The sequence below is a fragment of the Taudactylus pleione genome, unplaced genomic scaffold (genome assembly GCF_031769625.1).
Source record: "Taudactylus pleione unplaced genomic scaffold, aTauple2 ptg000547l, whole genome shotgun sequence".
Taxonomy (NCBI): Eukaryota; Metazoa; Chordata; class Amphibia; order Anura; family Myobatrachidae; genus Taudactylus; species Taudactylus pleione.
In genome coordinates, this window is record NW_028284949.1 from 2,855,831 (window position 1) to 2,880,628 (window position 24,798).

Below are 24,798 nucleotides of genomic sequence, written 5' to 3' on the forward strand. Positions count from 1 at the left end.
CTCAACCCAACAGCGGGTGGTAGATGACAATGGGATTAGGGTAGCAACATAAATAAATCAATGTTACACTATTTAATAGTACAATAAAAATAAACATAGGATGGTCCCTGAGCAGAAATAGTACCCAGCCCCTGTAAGCTGGTTTGCTGCATGGAAATGCCTGTATTGATGGCTGCCCTTGGATATGACACAGAACTGCCCCATGCTTTGTGCTATGGCACCATTGTGTCGTCTTTGCACTGTATATGGGTGTTATGCATGAAATGCAGATACAAAGACTCTGTGATGCATCACTGTTACCTGCTACTCCGGCTGCCCGGCCTCCCTTGGGACCTAAACGACTCCTGACTTATGGAGAGACCCAGCTGAGCCACTTCTAGGTCTTGGTTCCACTTAAAAAGCAAAAAAAAAATCAACTTCCTGTTTTTGTTGAACGTCACTTCCGCCATTTGAAACGCAAGCAGGAAGAAATTCCTCACAGAGCGTCAGTATGGGCAGAAGCGCAGTGCATGTTCATCCCGGAAGTGGCATGTCAGCCGTAACCGCGTGCTGGTGACGGTCTGCGCTGAGGGGAGTCAGCTGAGCTCATTAATATTACGGAGTAAAAATGAATATTCACACAGAGATATCATTCCCCATTTGTGTCCTCTGCTTCCATTATTCTCATAGCATTATTGTATGAGATCATTTCTCTCCCCATTCCCTGTACCCAGCATGATATATATTACCCCATTTATTAACATTATATACACACAGGAGTTGATTATACACCATTCTTCTGCAGTGCTCACACATGCACGTCATATACACATGGGGGATGAATGATTGTACACTATTAGTTATTCAAAATATAGAGAGAGACGATTGTGTTGCTTCAATTAATCTCTTACAATATGTTATACATACAGACACTAACCAGATGGTTTGCTTACAACTTAGTTGTGTAAGCAAACCATCTGGTTAGTGTCTGTATGTATAACATATTGTAAGAGATTAATTGAAGCAACAGAATGAGAGAGCCATCAGTATCGATGGTTCCATCGATGATTACAGTCAGGGGTACAAAACCATCTATGGTGAACCATTGATGGTTTGCACCCATTGACCGCTGCAAGGGTGCACGCAGGAGCGCATCTATATTGGGTGTGCGGTGCACCCGGGTCCAGGGCTGCCCCGCAATGCACACCCTGCACCCATATTACTTAAAATTCACCTCTCCGGAGGTCCCGCGCCAGGTGTCAGAGCTGTACAAAAAGCCGGAGAAATGGTCACCGTGGCCATTTTTCCAGCGTTTTGTGCATGCGCAGTAGACTCCGGGCACACACTATCGCCCAGAGTCTACTAATGCTCCGGTGGCTGGCCAGCTGCGTTAGTTGGCTTCCAGCCGCCGGGAAGAGAGGAGGGGGCCCCGGACGGGGAATGCACATAGGCCCCCTCCTCTCTAAAGACGCCCCTGAGTGCATGGGCCAATCAAAACTGGGGGCAGAGCTTAGTGGGCCACCAGGTGGAGCATGGCTAAGGTCCGTGCCTTCGGGAAAAAAAAACATTGGGTCCTAGTCTTCCATCAATGGTGGAGAACCATTGGATCTCTGCCATCGTTAGCAAAACCATCAGTCATCTGTAATTAACCATCAATGGTTGATATTTATCGATGGTCGATAGCCATCCCTACGTACAACATCAATGTTTGAAGACCTGGTCATGCGTAGGAGTATAGCATCTCCATCAGGTGAACTAAATTGTGGGTATGACAATGGGTGACACGGGTGAGATATGCACATTTTAAATGATATATTTTGTTTGCTATATATTTTGTTCTATTTTATTTTTCTTTGGATTTGCATTTATTACATCTTAATTTTATTATAGAAAATTCACAATTGAACTTGCTGCTTTCTGTTATGTTCACTTCTATATCTATGATTGCATTTTTTTTTATCCAACTAAGAGCCGTATTCAATTAGAGCGGATCCGTGATACTTTTCCGCCTACATCGCGTCTTTTGTAGGCAGAAAAGTATCGCGGCCGTGCTCGACTTACCCCGTATTCAATATGGAAGCACGCGAAAAACGGGACCTGGCGAAACTTGAACAGGCGGAAAGTCCTGTTAGATTTGGGGAAATCAGCCTGACACCCTGCAAAAGATGCTCTGACATGGCGGTTCACTGTGGTACCCCCCGATTTGGCTTGCTGAAGGTATTTGGAGTTTTTAAACGGGCTCAATGCTAAATAGCGTTTTTGTATAAGTGGTGCAGAATAGTATTCAGGAGTATTTTTTCCAGAAAATAAGTTATTCCAGCAAATTTGGGGTCCTTGAAAATGGGGGTCAGCATATTTAAAAGTTGCTAAAGTGAAGTTTAAAAAATCGTGAAAAATCCACCAGCCGCAAGCCATTGTAATGAAAAAAACATCGGGGGCATACTTGGGGACACCCACCAGCGTCAAGTTTGCTAGTTTTTATCTTTGTCACCCAACATTTTTTTTTTCCGCCCCTAAATTCAAAGTAATTTTTTTGGGGTGTCCTTTAAAAAATGTTTTGACACAGTTTACATTTGGGGGACTGTCTGAAGGCTGCAGGGGGGGTTCCCGCAACGTTGCACCCCAACACCCCAATTCTGCACTTTTTTCCGCCTGCTATTCATAGGCGAAACTTTACCGCCTATTACATTGCATTGACGTTACGCCTAGGCGGAAAGTCTTTCAAATTGAATACGGAGTAGGATCAAAACAGGCGAAAATGGCGTCATCGGCGAAAAGTTTTCGCCAAAAACACGCGAAAACGGCTTTTCGCTTCAAATTGAATACGGGCCAATACGCTCTTAGAGGTCAGAAAAGATCGCTGACAATTATAATGTATGATTGTAATCATTTTCATTGGGTTCAGCTGATTTAAAATTTTTGTCTATTGTATTTTATAGCGATCTATTCAATAAAAAGCAAAAAAAATAAATAAATAAAAACAGCCTTTTGGGATTGGTTACTCTGCAGTGATTTATATTATCATAAAGATGCTTCATATAGTGTAGAGCCCATTTAATGAAATTCAAAAAGTTTTTTGTCTCCCAATTTACGTAACAATGTATTTGGGAATATTAAGTGCACTAAAATTGCTGTGTATTATATGTACTAGTATTTAGGATCAGCCTTTCATGGGATTGCTAGCCCCTCCTCTTTATCTCACTCTCTCCCCCCTGCTGTTTCCCATCTCTCTGTCCCCATCCCCCCCCCCCAATCATTCCAGAGTGGTCCTGCCGATCAGCGTTGTGCTTACCTGCTCCGGGCATGATCCCTCTGCGGCTTCCCCAGGTGCTGTCACTACTAAGGGGTGACAACCTAATAGCTCCGCTCTGTGCTGCAACGCACAGGACTTACTGCTCTGTGGCCGGAGTGTGTGCTGCCCCCAGCTGAACGCTCTCCTCCATCGGCGGTGGAGGAGCGACTGGCTGTTGCCAGGGCCGCAACAAGGGGGGGGGGGGGGGAGGGCTAAGGGGGCACTTGACCCGGGTGACGGACTTGAGGGGGTGCCAGGGAGAGGCTGCCGGGAGGCTAGCTTGCTGCTCTTATGGGTTTGGAGCCGCATCTCAGCCAATCAGTGCATGCTGACCAGCAGCTAATTAGCAGAGGCTGCCGGTCCATGAGCTCCAATTGGTTCGCGAGCGGCGCCACATTACAATGACGGCAGTACTGACAGTTACCAAGCGTGTGGCATTCCCGTCCCACACCACCCAGAGCTCACCCTGGCCCTGGCAGGTAAGAGAAGGTAGATGGGGAATTACTGTGCCTTAATGTAAAAGGGGCCTTACTGTGGCATAATGTGTATGGAGCATTACCATGGCAAAATGAAATGGGGGCCTTACTGTGGCATGTAATGGGGGCCTTACTGTGGCATAATGTGTGAGGGGCATTACTGTGGCATAATGTAATGGGGGCCTTACTGTGGCATGTAATGGGGGCCTTACTGTGGCATAATGTGTGAGGGGCATTACTGTGGCATAATGTAATGGGGGCCTTACTGTGGCATAATGTGTATGGGGCATTACTGTGTCATAATGTAATGGGGGCCTTACTGTGGCATAATGTGTGAGGGGCATTACTGTGGCATAATGTATATGGGGCATTACTGTGGCATAAATGTAATGGGGGCCTTACTGTGACATAATGTGTAGGGGGCCTTACTGTGGCATAATGTGTAAGGGGCATTACTGTGGCATAATGTGTTATAAGGGTCATTAATGTGTGGCATAATGTGTTACAGTATAAGGGGCATTACTGTGTCACAAAACCACACACTTTTCATCCTCTATGTTGTATTTTTTTTGGGGGGGCGCCAAATTATGGGCTTGCACCGGGTGACAAAAATCCTAGCTTCGGCCATGCTATTGCAGGGAGCTGTCCAGCTGTTATCTCTAACTTTCACCACTAGAGGGCTTCCATGTGTATGGTGTCCACCACGCCTGCACTAGACAGACACCATTACTAGATTCAAAGCAATAAAAAGAGTTATAAAGATAAATAAAACTATGAACACACAAAATGCCACCTTTATGTCAGAGATAACAAACTAAAGAGTTCAATAATAGAGCCTGCGTCAGGAGTGAAGAAATACAGAGTTTAATTAAATTCACTGTTTGGATAAAAGACTTTGTAATTACAAACATGCCGAAAGTTTTTGTTGTTTTTTTGCACTTTCTGCCTAAAGCTTTCCCCACATTCAGAGCACGGAAACGGTTTCAGGACTATGTGAACTTTCTGATGGCGAACAAGGATTGATTTCTGGGTAAAACATTTCCCGCACTCGGGGCACGAAAACGGCTTCTTGCCAGTGTGAATTCTCTGATGCTCAACGAGATACGATCTCTGGGTGAAACATTTCCCACAATCGAGGCACGAAAACGGTTTCTCGCCCGTGTGAATTTTCTGATGTTGGACCAGGTTTGATTTATGAGTGAAACATTTCCCGCACTGAGGACACGGAAAGGGCTTCTCTCCTGTGTGGATTCTCTGATGTATAATAAGATTCGACTTCAGGGTAAAGCATTTACCACACTGAGAACAAGGAAACGGCTTCTGCCCCGTGTGAATTCTCTGATGCCTGATGAGGTTCGATTTAATTGTAAAACATTTTCCGCACTCATCGCACGGAAAGGGTTTCTCATCGGTGTGATTCTTCTGGTGCCTCACAAGGTCTGATTTATGCGCAAAACATTTCCCACACTCAGGACACGGAAAGGGCCTCTCAGCGGAGTGATTTTTCTCATGTTTAACAAGATCGGATTTATTGGTAAAGCATTTGCCACACGCGAAGCAGGAGAACGGCTTCTGACCCGTGTGAATCCTCTGGTGTTGAACAAGATTTGATCTATGAGTGAAGCGTTTCCCGCACTCAGAACATGGAAATGGCTTCTCCCCTGTGTGAGTTCTCTGATGTACGATAAGATTTGAGTTTTGAGTAAAACATTTCCCACACTCAGAGCATGGAAATACTTTGTGACCTTTGTTATAGGTACTGTGTGCAACATTATCTGTGATAACCGGACAACATGTCTCGTGATTATACGGACGAGATGATGTATCTGCACTGTGATATACCAGATGAATATTCGGGGTAATGGGGTTTTCTCCTGGAGAATCTCGTGTGATGTCATTATCTTCTACGTCACAATCTGGAGATAAAGCGAGATGCTTCTCCGAGACATTCCAGTTCTTAAATCCATCTGTTGGGAATAAAAGACTATATTCAATCACTTTCCAGGCACGCTAACAATAGTTTTCTACATTCCCCAAAAAGTTTCCTATAGAAGTTCTAAATACATATATACTATACAATGTTCCTAACGCACAATTCTAATACAATTGTCAACAGTGGTGAAACAGACCTGCGAGGATAAAAACCGCACAAAAGGGATGTAGTCAAAATGTCGACATATGATGCTGCCATTGAACATGTCGGCATGTGCACAACATCGGCGTGTGACCTGTCAACATTGCAAAATGCCGACACTCTGCACATCTCGGCAGCGGAGAGATAGGATTAGGCTTTGGGAGGGTTAGGGTTGGCGATACTCACCGCTGGATGCAACGAATCCGGAGAACATCACTAACGCCGCCGGAGCCGCCGTGCAATGTAAGTCACCACTAGATCACCAGGGATCTTTTGTCGTTCTAATCATGTCAACATTTCATCAATGTCACCGTGATGAACATCGAGGTGGTCAATGTCGATGTGCCAAGCATGTCGACACTGCAAACATACTATACATTCTCATGGTGACATTATGAATGTAGATAGTGATCCCACTAGGCTATTTTAGGAAGGTGCCGCGCCCTGCCCAAATTCAAAATGGCAAAATGCGCACTGCCATTATGAAGGCGCTCTGCTGAAACAGCTTGTAGGGTGCCGACCCCACCTGCGGGTGCAGCACTCACCGTCGGCGGATAGATGCGTGCGCATGCGCACGGAATCCATTCACAGTAAGGTGAGAGCTTGGGGGTAGCCCAGCATGTCCGTAAGTGCTGGGCACGCCCCCAAGAGTGATGAAAAGGGGGCGCCTCTTAAGGAAACACCCACGTTTCTCATGACTACAGCCCCCTTCAGCGCACACACGAGTGCTGTTTTTTAAGGTCCGGTGCCCTGCCCCATGCCGAACACTAGTCGACAAAATATAGTACACACACAGAGGCGCATTTCAAATTATTTGCACAACGTTTACAAAGCTCTTCACAAAATCCGATAAGCAACGACCATTATCAGTACATTCTCCCTTCTACTAGGATAGGCCTTCCATTTATACACTCCAAGACCACAGTTTTAACATTAAGACAATAATACAATAGCTGACGAACTCTGCTTAAATACATATTTTATAAAAACTGACTTTTACGCTAGTCATGAGGTTCTCAGTGCACATATTGATCAAATTGTGGCTGCACCAACAGCCTCATTATTATTACTGTAAAAGTTGGTTTCTAAGATCTATATTTTTGCAGAGTTTAACAGCCATTAACCCAGACACTACACCATCTCTACATCACTATGGAACCAGTAAATCTGTAGTCACGTTGAGGAGACAATTAGACAGCCAGGACGCTGAATATATCTTCTCGTCCGCTGGGTATATATAGAAATCCACCGCAAGAGGAATTTTACTAATCCATGTACTAACGCGTGTCCCATTTGCAGTGCTAAACGGCCACGATGGACTGGACTAAGAAACTGAAGGGATTAGTGCGGCATGATAAAAATAACAGGGGCAATGGAGCTCAATTTTATGCTACTCTGCCCCCTAGTGGTGAATTAACAATGTTACAATGTAACTCTGTATAAGGCATGTAAAAAAAAGGAAAAACAGAACAGTCGAACCAGCGCTATGTAATAATGATTGCCAAATATGATTAGTAAAACATAAGAAACATTGAGGAATCAACGACAGCACAAGTGACCTAGATATTCTTCTCGATTTCACACTGATCTTTATTCCCCATCCAATCTATATACAAATCCTCTTACATACATCCAAGAAACATTTCAACAATCCGCACAGATCAACAAAAATGTTAACTCATCTACTCATAATCTATTGCAATTCTGTCCCTGTGCGCTACACTGGTTCCTAGATAAAATACTTCTACTTCCATACAAGGTCAATAACAAACTGTACCAAAATTCAACTCTTTGACCTTTGATCTCTCTGCTCTGCCCAAAATCTGTGCTTCTCATTCTTCACTCATTACCTGCTCTCATTCACGGTTATGGGACTTTATTCAGGCTCTACCACTCCCTGGAATCCATACCCTTGTACGCAATCAGTATGAAATACCGATGGACGGGATTCCGGCATCTCGTTGGTTCAAATCCCGACAGGGGAACGGGGAGTAATGTTTCCCTGTCCCATTTACCCCCTAACCCTCCTTTGCTGCACCCTCATACTAACCTTTCCTACCCCGCACCCAACCCTCCCGGTAAGTGCCTAAACCTAACCCCCCCCCCCCCCCTTGGTGCCTAACCCTTACCTACCCCCCAGTGGTGCCTGAACCTAACCACCCCTGTCTAGAGCCTAACCCTAACCTCCCCCCTCCCGCAGCCTAACCCGAAGTCCCCCTGTGGTGCCTAAACCTAACCGTCCAACCCCCCTGCGGCTAATACTTAACTTTCCCCGGTCTCCTTACGATCGGGATGCCGTATGCTGGGATCCTCCAGTAATGTAGGGATTCTGTCGCCAGTGTTCTCTTGGCGATCGGGATTCCAGTGCCGGGATTCCGGCAGACGGCAACCCGGTTATTGGGATCTTAACTGCATCCCCTTTGTACAACACTTTCCCTTATTCTCAAAGCCATCTAGAGTTCCCTGAAAACTCAGCCCTATAGGCAAAACTCTCTACACTATTCTATCCATTACCATAACTCTAAACAGCTCAAACAAAACTTACATTTATTCTCCTTCTATACTAATACAACACTCTGCCCACCAAACCAACACTGCTGTGTGACTGGATCATATAGCCAAACTCAGCACTGTTTTCTACTGGCTGAAACAATTTGCTATAAATAGTTTTTAGCCACCTGCCTGGATGTGACCACGCCAAGCTGGGCTATCCCTCACACGGTTGCATCTGATCAGAAACGCCCACTGGTGGCAGCTGGAAGCTCATCTTCCCAGCAACAGAAAGGCTCAGGAGACTGTGCCGCCACCCTCTACTTCCTCGCTAAGTTCAGCTTCCCTCTCCAGCCAATCGCGGCTGCAGTCTGCAGGCTCACAGTGCTCAAGGCTGCGGCAGCTGTGGCCGCCGGGCCAGGCATACTGTACTGACTGTGATCACCCCGAAGCAGCACTGCAGCCGCAGCAGCTGTCAGGAGCAGGTAAGCGATTGCTGGGCCACCAGGGATGATAGGTCGACATTCTAACATGTCGACATTTCATCAGTGTTTACATAATGAATGTCGACATATCATAACACACCCGTATGTTCTGTGTGAGCAACAGACAGTGTCACTTAAAGGGCAGGAGCTGCAGCAAGCCAGGCAGCATCACCTATCCCTTTCCTCCCCTCCCAGCCATAAAATACCATTAATATCTTATGTTATCATTTATCATGTTATTACAGCAACAACCAATTTAAATAATTTACAGCTGTTACCCACGGGCAGAAGTGGAGCCTGGACAACACTGACCAGACACATCATCTGCATCGGAAATCAGTGCATCTGGTCTGCAGCCATGCCAGCCAGCCAACCAGGAGGTAACTGTTACTTTTATTATACAAAAGTAAAGTCTGTGTTATAGGGGATAGGAAATGGGTACTGGGGGTGGAGGAGCAGTAGGCTGAAATTTTGCCTAGGGCACAGAGAAACCATGCACTGACCCTGATTAGGAACTAGGAGGAGTGTCCTGGAGTTGTAAATATAGGGATTACGTATCTGCAGCTCTGTCATTTTCAAGACGAAACGCGTCAGGTGAAAAGGAGGAGATGGAGAGATTCTACCCAACTTCTGGTTCCTGGTAAGCTTGGTGTTTGTGCCCGAGAAACATTTCTATTGGCAGTTTCACAAGGCTCTGATCATAAGATGGCCACATCCTGCCTATCTTGTTAAGAACTACAAAATAGTAGCACAACAAGTGCATTGTATATGGAAGTCATTCATGCCTCATTGTATAAAGCCTTAATTTGGGTTCTAAGAAGTATACAGTATGTACTAAAGTGCGGGTTTTTAGAAATGGAGATGTTGCCCATAGCAACCAATCAGATACTAGCTATTATCTTCTATAAGGTGCTAGATAAATGTTAAGTTGAATCCGATTGGTTGCTATGGGCAACATCTCTACATCTAAAATCCCGCACTTTAGTAAGTATACCCCCTAGTGTCCGTGAAATACAATCCCTTACCAAGTGTAAACGCTGTGCCTACACAAGACGGGTGCCATGTTTGAGCTGATAATAAGGATAGATCTGGCTATATTTAAGGATGCACCTATAATAGACGGGTTCATCCCAAATACAGACGTGGAAATGTATCTTGTGCAGACACAAATGGGCAAGTTCTACTTACAGCTGTAAATCGCCCCTTAAATGAGCAATTTATAATTTTTAACAACTAGAAATGTGACTAACTTACTAGCAATGTGGATTTGGTCTTTAATAGGTGGGCCACACCAAGAGACCCCTCTATCGTAGCCGGGAGGAATGTTCTAAAAATATATGAACAACGCGTAATGGGTGTGATTTCATTAGCTGTAAAAGCTGCCGTGAAGGGTCCCAGCGACCTCCGTGCGGTAACATCAGAAGGCAGATTCTGCTTGCGCCCTACGCCCCAATGTATCCAATCATTGTAAAGTTTCCCACAACATGCATGCAATTGTAAGATTGCATCCTGTAGGCCACACAAAAATTAACCTAATATTATAAAGTGATCTCCAGTTTAAATGCAATATATGCATAAAATACGGTACACAAATACAATATAGAAATTCTCACCTGTGCCGATAGCTGTAGGGATTTCCTCCTCCTTACACTGCTGAACACTCCTCTCATACGTCTCTTCTTCCTCTATAACTTCTACTTTAATATCAGTCAGGTCTTCAGCCTGAATAACACATAAATCATTAATCATTGTGTTATTGCTTAACAAACTAAAATTAAACTCAATAATAACAGAGTACAACACACACACACACTCTACAGATCATATGGTGACAAGTCACTTCGGTATTATCCAACATTCCACCTACCTGATCCTCCTGTGGGACACTGTGATTCTCCTCTGTATCATCCTGGTAATAAGGAGGACGGGGGCATCTCTCTGGGGTATTCCTGTTACTGGCCCCATCTGTAGGTGACACACAGAGACTGATTACACTGTATATATGTGATTATCATATGATGTGTATATAGGTGGCCCCATAGCTGCTCTCCCCATTACAATAAATTACAGTCTCCTCTTACCCACTGATATGAGGGGCCGGTGATTCTCCATCATCACGTCCTTGTACAAACCCCTGTGTCCTTCTATATACTCCCACTCCTCCATGGAGAAACAGACAGTGACGTCCTCACACCTTATAGGAACCTGACACACACAATGATACAGTCACCACCCAGACACATCGCCTGGTGTTACTGTACAATGTCCCATTCCCAGCAGTCACCTCTCCAGTCATCACCCAGACACATCCCCTGGTGTTACTGTATAATGTCCCATTCCCAGCAGTCACCTCTCCAGTCATCACCCAGACACATCCCCTGGTGTTACTGTATAATGTCCCATTCCCAGCAGTCACCTCTCCAGTCATCACCCAGACACATCCCCTGGTGTTACTGTATAATGTCCCATTTCCAGCAGTCACCTCTCCAGTCATCACCCAGACACATCCCCTGGTGTTACTGTATAATGTCCCATTCCCAGCAGTCACCTCTCCAGTCATCACCCAGACACATCCCCTGGTGTTACTGTATAATGTCCCATTCCCAGCAGTCACCTCTCCAGTCATCACCCAGACACATCCCCTGGTGTTACTGTATAATGTCCCATTCCCAGCAGTCACCTCTCCAGTCATCACCCAGACACATCCCCTGGTGTTACTGTATAATGTCCCATTCCCAGCAGTCATCTCTCCAGTCATCACCCAGACACATCCCCTGGTGTTACTGTATAATGTCCCATTCCCAGCAGTCACCTCTCCAGTCAGCAGCTGAATGATCTTGTTGGTGAGTTCCAGGATCTTCTGGTCATTGTGTATCTCATGTATCAGTGAGTGAGGTGGAGGCACTGTGATGGGACTCTGGGTCCTGCTCAGTCCTCCTAATACATGTGGAAGGCTGTTGGTTTTCACATGCTCACCAGATGTCTTCACTACTATGTAGTCCTGTTTATTGAGAAAGAGATTGAGAAGAATCACAAGACACATTCCCAGAAACCTTCACTTCTAAAGACAGGTCCATTTTATTAATAGAGATAAGAGTGATGTCACTGCGACACTCCCAGACTCCATCACCTACCCAGTCAGGTCCCTGTGTTAGTAATAGAGATAATAGTGATGTCACTGTGACACTCCCAGACTCCCTCACCTCCCCAGTCAGGTCCCTGTGTTAGTAATAGAGATAAGAGTGATGTCACTGTGACACTCCCAGACTCACTCACCTCCCCAATCAGGTCCTGTGTTAGTAATAGAGATAATAGCGAAGTCACTGTGACACTTCCAGACTCCCTCACCTCCCCAGTCAGGTCCCTGTGTTAGTAATAGAGATAAGAGTGATGTCACTGTGACACTCCCAGACTCCCTCACCTCCCCAGTCAGGTCCCTGTGTTAGTAATAGAGATAAGAGTGATGTCACTGTGACACTCCCAGACTCCCTCACCTCCCCAGTCAGGTCCCTGTGTTAGTAATAGAGATAATAGTGATGTCACTGTGACACTCCCAGACTCCCTCACCTCCCCAGTCAGGTCCCTGTGTTAGTAATAGAGATAATAGTGATGTCACTGTGACACTCCCAGACTCCCTCACCTCCCCAGTCAGGTCCCTGTGTTAGTAATAGAGATAAGAGTGATGTCACTGTGACACTCCCAGACTCCCTCACCTCCCCAGTCAGGTCCCTGTGTTAGTAATAGAGATAGTAGTGATGTCACTGTGACACTCCCAGACTCCCTCACCTCCCCAGTCAGCAGGTAGATGATCTCCAAGGTGAGGTTTAATATCCTTCCAGTTATGTGATTACTGTGTTTGTCCATCCTCAGTGGATCAGTCAATGAGTACACCCCAGATTTTGTGTAGGCCGATCGAAGACGTCAGCATAAAATATCCTGTAATGCAGTAGTATTCATGTAAATTAGATTGTATGCTTAAAAGTTATATAGTGCATCAATGATCCAATTAGTAAAAATGTAATGTAAATGTTTTAGAAGTGGATAGAGTGATGATAATATAAGTAGTAATAAATACTGACATAGGGCCTGATTCAGACCCACTCGCGAGCGGCTGTCCGCTCGCAAGTGGGTCGATGTTCTGGACTGAGCATGCGCACGACGGAGGGAGCTCCGTCGTGCGCATGCGCCAGACGCGACGAGCGAAGGAAAGTCCTTCGCTCGTTGTGTCTGATCAAAGGGGGCGTGCTGTCGATGTTGATTGACAGCACGCCCCCTTTGGTAGGCGTGCCGGGGGCGTGCCTCCCTGACGGGGGCGTTCCCACGGGAACGCCTCCCGTCAGAAGCCGTCCCACTGACATCACTAGTGATGTCAGTGGGAGTGATTTTGGCTCTGATAGAGCCAAAATCACTCCGAAGCTTGCGGTTGAAAACCTCAACCGCAGGCTCCGGCTCGCAGCTTCGATGGTCGCGATGGTCAAGACCATCGCGGCCATCAAACTGCACGCTCGTATAGCCTGTGGGTGGTGACCAACAGCTATACGAGCGTCCAGGAGGACGCTCCATTTTCATGGAGGCCGGCCCTCATTCAGAGCGTGCGCTCTGCTCAGAGCGTACGGCTCTGAATGAGGGCCATAATGTAGAGTTGTTGTAAGGCAGCATAATCGATTATTATTGTATATCCCTGAAACTAGCTCACAACCTTGTAAAGGATTCGATATATAGCCTAAGGACACCATCGAGAGTCAAATCCAGGGTCCCGGTGGATTGGTCACCGCCAATGGCTGCCTCTAGTGATCAGTCCGTGACATCTGTCTTATTACCCAATAGAAAGCTGGCTGCCATATTAATCAATCACAGGCTCCTTCCTGTTGATAAATACAGTGAGGTGTGGGGATCATACAGTGAGCTCCCTGACACCTGTTATGTTATTAGTTAGGTAATGTCTTCCTAATTTAGCCTTAATAATAATGATGAGCTTACTCACATAAGTCTCCCTGCTCTGTGCTGTGAAATATATGTGGTGTGTTTATGCTGCACCTAGGTCTTTTCGTTCTATTTTGCTTGTTGTGTTATCAAACGTCCCAGCGCGCGCTGAGATCTGCTGTTCTCTCCTGCGCAGGAAACTGGCGATTACCTACAGGTCATCCATCGCCTGAAACAGCTGACAGAGCTGGGATAGAAAATACAATAAGAGACTGTGTGGAGACATCAACTATGACCAAAATAAGGTGTAAAGACATCAGTTAGAATAAACTGACATGAAATGCTACAGCTTTATTGGAGCATTCTCCTGAGATGAGACAGTCTATAAATTAAGAATAGGGATCATGATATAAATGGACGTAATGTCGTCATTCACCACGTCAATACTGATGAAATACCGACATGATATGAATGTCGACAAAACGTCTAGTGATGACTTACCTGACCCGGCGGTTCCATCCAATTAGGTGCGAATGGCGATGTGCTATTTTCACCTCCAGTTCGCCCAGCAAATTAATTTTGTAATCCAATTAGTAACTCAGACTGAATCAGTCAACTGAATTCGCAAGTTTCCACCCTGAGGGTGAGAGATGGAAAGTAAAATCTTAATTTTAAGGTTAAAATGTGGGGACACCGTGCTGAACCACTTGGACACCCCCCTAATGACTAATTAGGCAATTGGAGGTTTCCAATTAGCTTAATTAGTCCAATAATTACATGTCATTTTTAGGGGGTAAATAAAAATGTCCTCAAATTACCCCAAAATCAACTTTTTCATTAGTTTAGGCACCCCAAAGTTAATTACAATAATTTTTTTTTGTTGTAAAATAATTGTTTTTATAAATTTTTCAAGGTGCCCTCAAAGTACCCCAAAATCACCCTTTTTCGCTACTGTTTTTTTTGCATTGTTTTCGTTTAATTTGTTTGAGATTAAACTAAAAAGTTTTTTTTTTAAATCATTTTCTTGCCTTTTAAAAAACACCAAAAACACAAATCAGCCATTTGATATTATTTAAAAACCTACAATACCTTCCTAATGGCCACAAACCGCCTTCTATACGGTCCTGCTAACGAAATTGTCCATTTTGGGAGGTCCAGGATGGTCTCCCCACTTTTTCATGCATTTCTCGCAAATCTCATATGGAAGTCAATTTGCACCCCTCCGCTGCGTGTAGGCATTTTTAATTGGATTGGAGAGTTCTCGGGAGCGCACTTCGCTGCGAAGTGTGCGAGTTTCAAGAAGCAAACACGCTACTCGCACCTAATTGGATGAGCCCTTAGTATATAATTCCCCCTATCCTACATGATGCCTCCCAAATGAATTCTCCCCTGTACATGTCTAGTGTTACTGGAATGTCCCGGTGTCTCCTGTGAAGTAAGCGCCACGAGTGTCTCTATAGGGGCGATTCAATCCAGCGGGAGTTGCAAAGCGTCAGATATGGAGCTCCCAGAGCTATTCAATTCACGGTGATGTTTACTCCAAAGGGAAGCAGTTAAGTCGGAGAATGTCGGTCGCGACTTAACCTGGGTCGCGAGAACCGGCATTCTCCGACTAAAGTGGCGGCCGCAAGGCTGTTAGTGCCGCGCTAAGCCAGGAAAACTGTTTTACGGCCGGCACTTTAGTCGGATTTCTCCTCTCACCCTCAGGAGGATGCGAGAAGAAATCATTAGTTCAAATCCCAAATGAGTTTTTGCTCATATCACTTGCGATACTAAGATCTCCACAGCCCAGAATGTGATCCGAGACCTGTAGCAAGTAGCATCACATCACAATAAAGTGGACATATTCTGATTGGCTGGCTGTCATTGTCTGCTCACTGTGAGGACCACCACTTTAGGCCAGACATCGATGAGTGCAGGCTGCCCAGGCTGGGGTAAGAAACTGAGAGAAGAATGATAAAAATGACCTAGGGCCTCGATAGCCCCATGAAACATTGCGCTTTTAATCCAGCTGATGCAAAACTACAAGTCCCAGCATGCTCTGCCCAGAACACCACTGGAGTGCTGCATAAATCATTAACCAAGTCGACCTAAATACATGTCTACATATTGTTGGTCGACCTAATTACCATGTCGACCTTCTGACTGTCAACCTTTATAATGTTGACCAGATATGTGTGGATACTAAAATCTAGACCCTAATATCTATTGATATGATAGGAGCAGTGTATAATTATAGCTGGGGGAGTGAGGAGACTGTGTCTATAAGAGAACTACAAGTCCCAGCACAGCAGCTGGAGAGCCATAGGCTGCAGACACCAGACCCCTAATATCTATTATTATGATGGGATCAGTGTAATTACAAATGAGGGAGTAATAATGTAATTACTGAGACCCTGACCTATACAATGACTACTTGGGGGATGAGGATACTGAGCATGACGTCATACACAACACCCAGCGTCATCACATGACCTGTTACACAGAGATAATAAATAGTATAGACACCGGTCATGTAGTTATTTAAACTCCTTGCTGCTCACCTTCTCTTCCGGGATCTTCTCCTGTACACTGCTGCAGGGTAACACAGTAATAGAGCAAAATCAATATGACGTCACATCCGCCATTTGGAACGCACAGCAACCCGGAAGTGGGACATTCGTCCTTAGTCCTCCGAGAACAGCCAATATTGGGCGACTGCACCCAGACTGTGACTGTGCCACCCACCACCAGTGCCTGTCTGCGTGCAGCTCATTATTATTATTAATGAGTGATGATAACTCGTATATGCAATTCACTCTCATACACCTTGTATACACAGGAGGTGACTGTACCCTATCCAATCACTCTCATACACATTATATGCACAAGGGGTCAGGGAATGTGTGGTGTGGTGTGTTGTGCTGCAATGTATTGCTTTTGACTGATTTTCCTTCCTGTTTTCTGTGAAGTGTCATTGCAAATGAAATACAAGAAAATTCCATCTATCCACTATCTTTATCTATCTTTCTATCTGGCTCTAATATACGAGGTGTGGCTATTAATTATCGCGACTGTACTTGAAAAAAATAAACTATACTGTGTAAGTTAAAAGTGAGTGGGAGAGCATTGATTTTGGGCTATTCCAAAACGGTTTTGCAAGTGTCACCCCTCGCAGAGAAAGTTGGCGGTCACACAGCATTCGAAGAAGTTGGGTTTTTCTCGTACATCGTAAAAATGCTTAGTTCAAAAGTAGAGCACCATGTTAACTTAAAGAAGATGATAAACTTCCTGGAAGGCCTTGTACATCAAAAACAAATGAAAATGTGGAAACAATTTGAGAAAATTGTTCTAATTGACCTTCAAATGATAGCCGAAATGGTAAACATCGATAAAGAAACTGTTAGACTAGTTTTGCATCAAACTCTTAATATGACAAAAGTTTGTGCCAAGATGGTTCCAAGGCTTCTCACTGCCGAGCAGAAAGAAAATCGAAAACAAATTTGTACAGACATTTTGGAACAAATTCAAGCCGATTCAAGCACATGTTTTAGATAAAGTTATTACCTGTGATGAAACCTGGATCTTCCAGTACGATCCTGAGACAAAACACCAGTCCATGCACTGGAAAACACCATCATCATCACCAAGAATGAAGCAAGCACGTCAAAGCACCGATATTGCAGAACAATTTCCCTTGAACTTTCTGTAGTGCAGGACAAAAACGATATTGGGTGTACACACTGAAAGATATCTATAATAGATATCTTTCAGTGAAGTCATCCTGCCACATCTCTGAACAGTCAATTCATGCATGTACGGATAACCAAAGATAGTTATTGTCCAGCGGGAGCGCACATCGTTGGTCGTTCATTGCATACACACGGAACGATAAATCATTGAACGATATCGTTCAAAGATATCGTCTCGTGTGTATGCTCCTTAAGGCCTACCTGGGTAAAACCGGGTACATCAGCTAGTGGTCAATAAGAATACAGCGGTGTGTGGATGCAGGAGGGGAGTACGTAGAAGGGGAACTGAGTTAAAATGTACTTAATTAAACATAAATTATAGCATCAGTTTGATTATTTAATAGTCACACCTCGTATGTGTTATGCCACGTACGTGACCCTTTAGGGTATAGTCCCACTACAGCCTAGGGGTCTGGAATTTCTTGGCTAGATACCGCCGTGAAGCAGCTTTGAGAGCTGGAATTACTTGGCTTGCTGTGGCCAGTGGGCCGTAGGATATGAAGCGGCCTTTGGGCCGTGCAGCAGCCTTGAGGGCTGGTATATCTTGGCTAGCTGTGGCCGGTGGGTCGTAGGATATGGTACGGCCTTTGAGCCGTGCAGCAGCCTTGAGGGCTGAATAAGCTTGGCAAGATGTGGCAGAAAAAGATCTGTACAATAATAAAGTCACTGGCGTTGGTATGCTGAATGGTGCACTGAACACGCTGGTGTGGCCTGTGCCGCCGGGCTGACACAAGCAGTTGATGCTGTAGTGCGGCCTGCGCCGCCGGGTTGACACAAGCAGCGCACGCTGGGCTGAGTATTCTGGACACAGAGTACTGTCCGTGCCACCTGGATGACACGAACGGCAGAGGACAGGTATGAGAACCGTGCCGCCAAGATAACACTAACAGCAGGTAGATGACAAGCGAACCGTGCCGCCTGGATGACACAAATGGCAGAATAACACAATACAATAGACAGGAGAACTGGAGCTCGATAGGGAGACAGTAGACTAAGCCAATACCGGAAACACGAACACTCTATCACCGGTATGGAGTGAAGGGCTGGCTGTAATTTAAGATACAGGGTCCAATCAGAGCAAGCCCTTCAAGCCTCCCTAATGACAGACTAGTGTGCACCTGGCCTGTGCACACAGACAGGACAATTAACTAGTGTGCAGCTGATACTGCACACAGACAGACAGTAATTAATGAACACATGAGATCATTCCCCATAGTTATACACCATCAGCCTGAACCACTGGCACATGGCACATCAAATCAATGAATTCCTGTGGTGTTTGTCAAGCCCTGACCTTACCATCTGCATTTGCAGCAGAAGTCGAGATATGTCAGACCAGGGATAAAATTTACTAAGCGGCCTCTTACTAAAGCCGCCGCTTCTCTGTGTGTTTAAGCAGGACATGTAATGCAGCATCACTATTCAATGCAACACACAATAGTGTTTTGCTAATAATACTCCAGCTGATTTTAGTGTTCATTCTAGCACCCTGCACCTGTCACAACCCGTGGAGTTCCTTTTTCCTGCCTGAGGTGTCACTCTCTGCTTCCAGCACACTGGTCTGTATCTCAGCAGTTTGATGCATCAGAGTGTGCTAGAAGCAACAGCAGAGAGCGACACCCCAGGCAGGAAAGAGGAACTGCACGGGTTGTGACAGGTGCAAGGTGCTAGACTGAAGATTATGGTGCGTTTCCAATCTTCAACTGCCCAGTGTTAGTGAGCCTGTGCCCACTGCAGCCTCAGACTCCTGTTCCTAGCTGAGCAGGGTGGAACCTGGTGCCGTCCTTTGCTGCTCTAGACCATCGAGTTGATAGTTCGATGTGCTGTGCATTCAATGATGTTCTTCTGCATACCACCGTGTAACATTTGGTTACTGTCACCTTCCTGTCAGCTAGAACCAGATTGGACATTATTCTCTGACCTCTCTCATTACCAAAGTGTCTTTTCCCACAGAACTGCCACTCATGGGATGATTACTGCTCTGCACATCATTCTCTATAAACACCTGAGACAGATGTTGATCTCAGAGATGATTTTCATGCCTGTCTGTCTGGCACCAACATTCACTGCACGGTCAAAGTTACTTAGATCACATTCTTCTCCATGCTGTCGTCGGCCTTAACAACAACTGAACTCCTTGACCATGTCTGAAGGCTTTTGTGCATGGTATTACTGCCATGTGATTGACTGGTTAGATAATTGCATCAACGAGCAGGTGTACCTAATAAAGTGACCAATGGGTATATACATAGGAGTTTATACCCCATTCATTCACTGTATGTAGCAGTGTCATAATGTGAGGAGGGAGTGGAGTACATAGGAAGCCACAGAATAGGATTTAGATTAATGATGGGAAACCAGGGGCCCCCTCGCCACCAGCAGCTGCCATGCCTTTACTTGTGGCCACCAGCTGTAAGCAACAACATAGACCAGGGGTTCCCAACCACGGTCCTCAAGGCATACTAACAGTGCAGGTTTTATGGATAGTCCTACTTGAGCACAGGTGTCTTAATTAGTACCTCAGTTATTGTGATTTAACCATATGTGCTCAATCATGGATATCATTAAAACCTGGACTGTATTATGCCGGCCATACACAGTGCGATTAGAAACCTCACGATGTGTTGTACAATTGCCCTTGCGATTCTTCCTTTGAAAGTCTCCATAAGATGAGGTCAAATGGTGTACGATTGATCGTTACGATCATATATACATCATAATACATCCTACACAATAGATCGCAATCTTATGGTTTTTCCGTAAGATGTACGATCCGACTATACGACGGCGGGGACGCGCATCGGCATCTCAAACATATCAAAACAACACAGGATGTGCACGATTGATCGTTGCGGTCAATCGAAATCGTGCAAAAAATGCATAGTATGCCTTGAGGACCGAGGTTGGGAAACACTGACATAGACTTAAGGCTCATACACACAGGACTATTTTTATGAACGATATATCGTTCATATCATCCAGTGTGTATGCACTTACCGACAAATGATGCGCATTCCCGCGGGTCGTTAATGATATCCCCAGTCGTCTGTACATGCAGCTCAATCTGGGGATGCCATGCTGCCGAATGGCCCCACTCCCCTCCGGCACCGCCATATCCGTCGCTGACGAGGTCGCTCCGTACACACATCGTCTAGTGTGTACGGGGCTTTATTTTCTGCGTGACCAGGGTAGCCGGCTTCCGCATCACGTGACACAGCACAGGGAGTTCATGTGGCACGTGCAATCAGGGTAGGTGAGAGAGCAGGGCAGCCTGCATGGCATAAATAAAAATTATTTAAATTAACCCTTTAATGCAGTGGTTCCCAAACTCAGTCCTCAAGGCAGCCTAATAGTCCAGGTTTTCAGGATATCCATACTTTAGCACAGTTTACTTAAGTAGTACCTCAGTTAGTTTGATTATACCATCTATCCACAAGCATGGATATCCTTAAAACCTGGACTGTTAGGGTGCCTTGAGGACCAAGTTTGGGAACTACTGCTTTAATGAAGGAATATTGTAAGGTCAAACACACCTCTATATGAAACAAAGTCTAAGGGGTAAATTGACTAAGATGGGAGTTCTATTAAGAAGTGATGTTGCCCATAGCAACCAATCAGATTCCAGGTATTATCTTGTAGAAGGTGCTAGATAAATGAGAAGTAGAATCTGATTGGTTACCATGGGCAACATCACTTCTTAATAGAACTCCCATCTTAGTAAATTTACCCCTAAAGGTCTAACATATGTAGATAGTCACGCATATGAGCTGCAGAATGAAGGATTAATTAGAGTTATACAGCATAGTGTGATTACTGCTTAGGTAGTGGAGGCCTTGAAACTGCTATCATGGTCTTTTATGATAATGTATTTATATCTGTATTATGATAAAAAAAAAGCCCCCTACAAGGTCTAGGGAATAAAGATTTCTTCACCCATAGCTTTAGAACGATCATGTATTAGACATCTGTTCAGCCACATGTGACCTGCGCACTAGGTTCTGTTCTCTAAGCACATTGGTAGCTGAGGTTTAGTAGACAATCCTTTTACTAGATAGCCTCTGTAAGCATTAGCTACCAATGAAGCAGGCGTGATCCTCAGGGATGGTTTGGGCACAAAATCGCATACTAGTAAAATCGTATAATTTGAACCATAGCAAATGTTTAAAAGGATAATAGTTTTAGCTGCGTTCCCGCTAGGCTGTTTTAGTGGGGCGCGGCACCCTGCCCTCCTTCTGGAGGGCAAAAAGCACCCTGCCCTCACAGCCTGCGGGTGCCGTCTTCACCCACAGGACGCAGTCTCCCGCGGGTGGAGAAATGTGCAGTGACCTGGCATCTATTCTCCCTGTCTGCAGCGCTTGGGGGCTGCCCGGCGTGTCCGTAAGTGCCGGGCACGCCCCCAAGTATAATGAAAAGGGGACGCGTCTTATAGACACGCCCCATTTTCATGACCACGCCCCCTTTTCGGGCGCACGCCTGCCCAAGGTTGCCCTCTCTAGCTCCGGCGCCCTGCTTGCCGCCGGAGCTAGAGTAAACACTATTTAGTAGCACAAAATATAACACAAGGTTCCGATGAATTGCATGCAGCATCTTACTCCAATGATTGGTCATAGGTCCTGAAAACAAAGTTAACAAGCTGGCGTAACATTACTTTAAAAATGTGCTTAATGTACAGTTTGAACGTTAACGTCATGGGGACCAAAACCACCAGGAATGATGTCGCAAAATTTCTGCCCACTATCAGATTCTTTTCAAAATGGAGGCAGCTGTACAGGGTTAGTGTTGGAGGAAGGGAACTAAGGGTTATGTTTAATACACTTATTTTTTAGCATAGCACGGGTGACTACGTGATTGTGAGTACCACCACATTTTCCACTTAAAGAGAATATATATATATTTTATTTTGAGCAGCTTTTAAAGCTGCTGTACATGAACACAGGGCACACATTACGTAAAAATACAGTAATACAGTAAAGCGTACATTACGCACAAACAGAAACAATATGCACAAACAGCTTCCAGTATTTTATCATCTCATACAGGGATTATGTAGCAAAACCAATAATTACCAAGTAAAGCAACAAAAAAAAATAAATCATATAACACTTCGGGCCGTATTCAATTAGCGGCGAAAAGCCGTTTTCGTTGAAAAAATTTCACCGATGACGTAATTTCGCCAGTGGAAACTTATCCCGGTAATCAATTGTGGCGACTTTTCGCCAGTGCAAAAACGCAATGCAATGTACCCGGCGGAATTTTTTTCGCCTATAAATAGTTGTCGGAAAAAAGTGCAGAATTGCGGTTTTGGGGTGAAAGGTGGGGAAACCACCCTGCACCCTTAGGACAGGTCCCCAAAGGTAAACTGCGTCAAAAAAGGTAACAAAAATACTTTAGATCACCCCAAAAAAAAAAAAGTACTTTCGTTTTGTGGGCAAAAAAGTCCAAAGTTGGGGGACAAACTTAAAAACTAGCGAAATGGACTCCAAGGGGTCCCCCAAGTATGCCCCAGGTGTTTTTTTGATTGCTGAAGATGTGTTTTAAACGCTTTGTAAGACCTTACTTTTGTAATATTTAACCATGCTTGCACCCATTTTCATGTACCCCAAATTTGCTGGGACTAGTTATTTCCACCCAAAAAAAAAAAAAAAGCTAAATGCTATTCTTCACCACTTGTGCAAAGACGCTAATTAGCAGCAAATAAGAGCATTTAAGTACCCCAAATAGCTTCAGCAGGGCTAATCGGGGGCATCAACCATGATCCCCAATGTTAGTGCATCTTTTGGGGGGTGCCAGGCTGATTTGCCCCAAACTGACAGCACTTTTCGCCTGCATAGCGCTTACAAGCGGGTCGATGGCCGGGCAGTGCGCGAGTCCTGCAGCGAGTGAATTTTCATTCGCTTTGGGACTCACTACAAGACGGGGCGGCTGTCGATTGTGAACGACAGCTTGCCCCATTTTCTAGGCGTGCAGGGGGGTGGCTGGACAAATGGAGACGTTCTTGAAGGAACGCCTGCCGATTGTGGGCGGCCCTACTGACATCACCAGTGATGTCAGTAGTGAACTTCCGGCTCTATTAGAGCAGGAAGTTCACTGGGGCTTGCGGTGGACGAGACCCTACCACAAGGGTCTTGTCGCAAGCCCGATGGTCGCAATAATCGCAACCATTGCCAGGTCGCCCGCTAAAGCTGTCGGTGGTCACCCACAGCTTAGCGAGCGGCCTGGAGGCTCGCCCTGATTCAGAGTGAGCGCCTCTGAATCAGGGCCTGAATACGGCAGTGGTTCCCAAACTTTGTTGGACCACGGCGCCCTAGAGTATCAGCATTGTATTCATGGCACCCTTAAGCCAAATGTTTGTTATTGAGAAATTCAGAAAGAAATGTAGTAAAGTAGTAAAGTGAAGTAAATTGTGCTGACCTGTTATCCTTAGGGTCAGTTATGTGGTTGTGGACAGGTTTGCGCATCTGTTTGTGCACATATTTACATTACATTGACTATAAATAATTTGATTTGGTGCTGGACCCCCAACCTGAGGCACCCCTGCAAGTGTCCCGAGGCAACCCAGGGTGCCACGGCACACAGTTTGGGAACCACTGGAATACGGGAATAAGCAGGGATGCACGCGATACTTTTCCGCATGCAAATCCAGCGATGACGGCGGAAATTCCGGCATGCCAAAAGTCCGGGACTTTTCGCACCTAATTGAATACGGGCCTTATAGAGCACAATACACCAGCTCAAACCTTTAAATCAGGAAAATTGAACTGAAAGGAGAAATTGATGCGGAGAGCGCCTTTGGACTGGCGATACAGGTCAATTTCCCTTCTCATCTGAAATATATTTAATATGGAAGCCAATAAGAGTCACAGACATAACTAAGGAGGTTAAGCTCCGTTGTTGTCTTCTTTTTCCACCATGGCCGACATATGGCAACTCGGGAAGTAATGTCTTCGAACAAGGCCAACTGGTATAGGCTCGCTAACAGAGGGCCAACTAAGAGCTTAATCCATCAGGCCTTTAACAGCCAGTGCAAGACCACAAACATAAGTCTGAGTGAACTGCAACCATTATAAAGATATTGTTTTGTTTCCAAGACCCAAGAAAACAAACGTCCACTGTGATCTCCTGGCTGGAAGTAGCACTGTCCAAAGGTCAATCATGAGCCTACAGCAAAATACGTAATGGTGACGAAAGGCAATATCTCCAGAGTTACGCAATCGTCAAACTCCAAAAAGCATCTTTCTTAAAACACCCGACCTAGAGGTGCAGGAGATAGCGGTACCGGTGGAAGAGA

General features: G+C 45.2%; 2 protein-coding genes across 5 annotated transcripts in view; both read right to left on the minus strand.

Annotated features, from left to right (window-relative positions):
- Positions 1 to 386, minus strand: part of LOC148500771 (uncharacterized) — a 97,344-nt gene extending 96,958 nt beyond the window's left edge. The window contains exon 1 of the mRNA XM_088451386.1: positions 301 to 386. The gene's annotated coding sequence lies outside the window, so the exon portion shown is untranslated. The remainder of the gene's footprint in view (positions 1 to 300) is intronic.
- Positions 387 to 4,595: 4,209 nt separating this feature from the next.
- LOC148500772 (uncharacterized) lies at positions 4,596 to 16,402 on the minus strand. Of its 4 annotated transcripts, XM_088451380.1 has the most exons (10): positions 16,323 to 16,402; positions 14,281 to 14,416; positions 13,841 to 14,026; positions 13,556 to 13,721; positions 12,643 to 12,792; positions 11,669 to 11,857; positions 10,938 to 11,061; positions 10,724 to 10,821; positions 10,470 to 10,578; positions 4,596 to 5,714 (listed from the first exon to the last, which is right to left on the minus strand). In XM_088451380.1, exons 5-10 carry the CDS (start codon positions 12,718 to 12,720, stop codon positions 4,612 to 4,614), a joined length of 1,701 nt encoding a protein of 566 aa, XP_088307506.1. In that variant the 5' UTR covers positions 12,721 to 12,792; positions 13,556 to 13,721; positions 13,841 to 14,026; positions 14,281 to 14,416; positions 16,323 to 16,402; the 3' UTR covers positions 4,596 to 4,611. The 4 variants fall into 4 exon arrangements, with proteins under 4 accessions (XP_088307506.1, XP_088307507.1, XP_088307505.1 ...); XM_088451381.1 differs by lacking the exon at positions 13,556 to 13,721 and having other exon boundaries at positions 13,894 to 14,026; XM_088451379.1 differs by lacking the exon at positions 13,556 to 13,721.
- Positions 16,403 to 24,798: the final 8,396 nt, after the last annotated feature.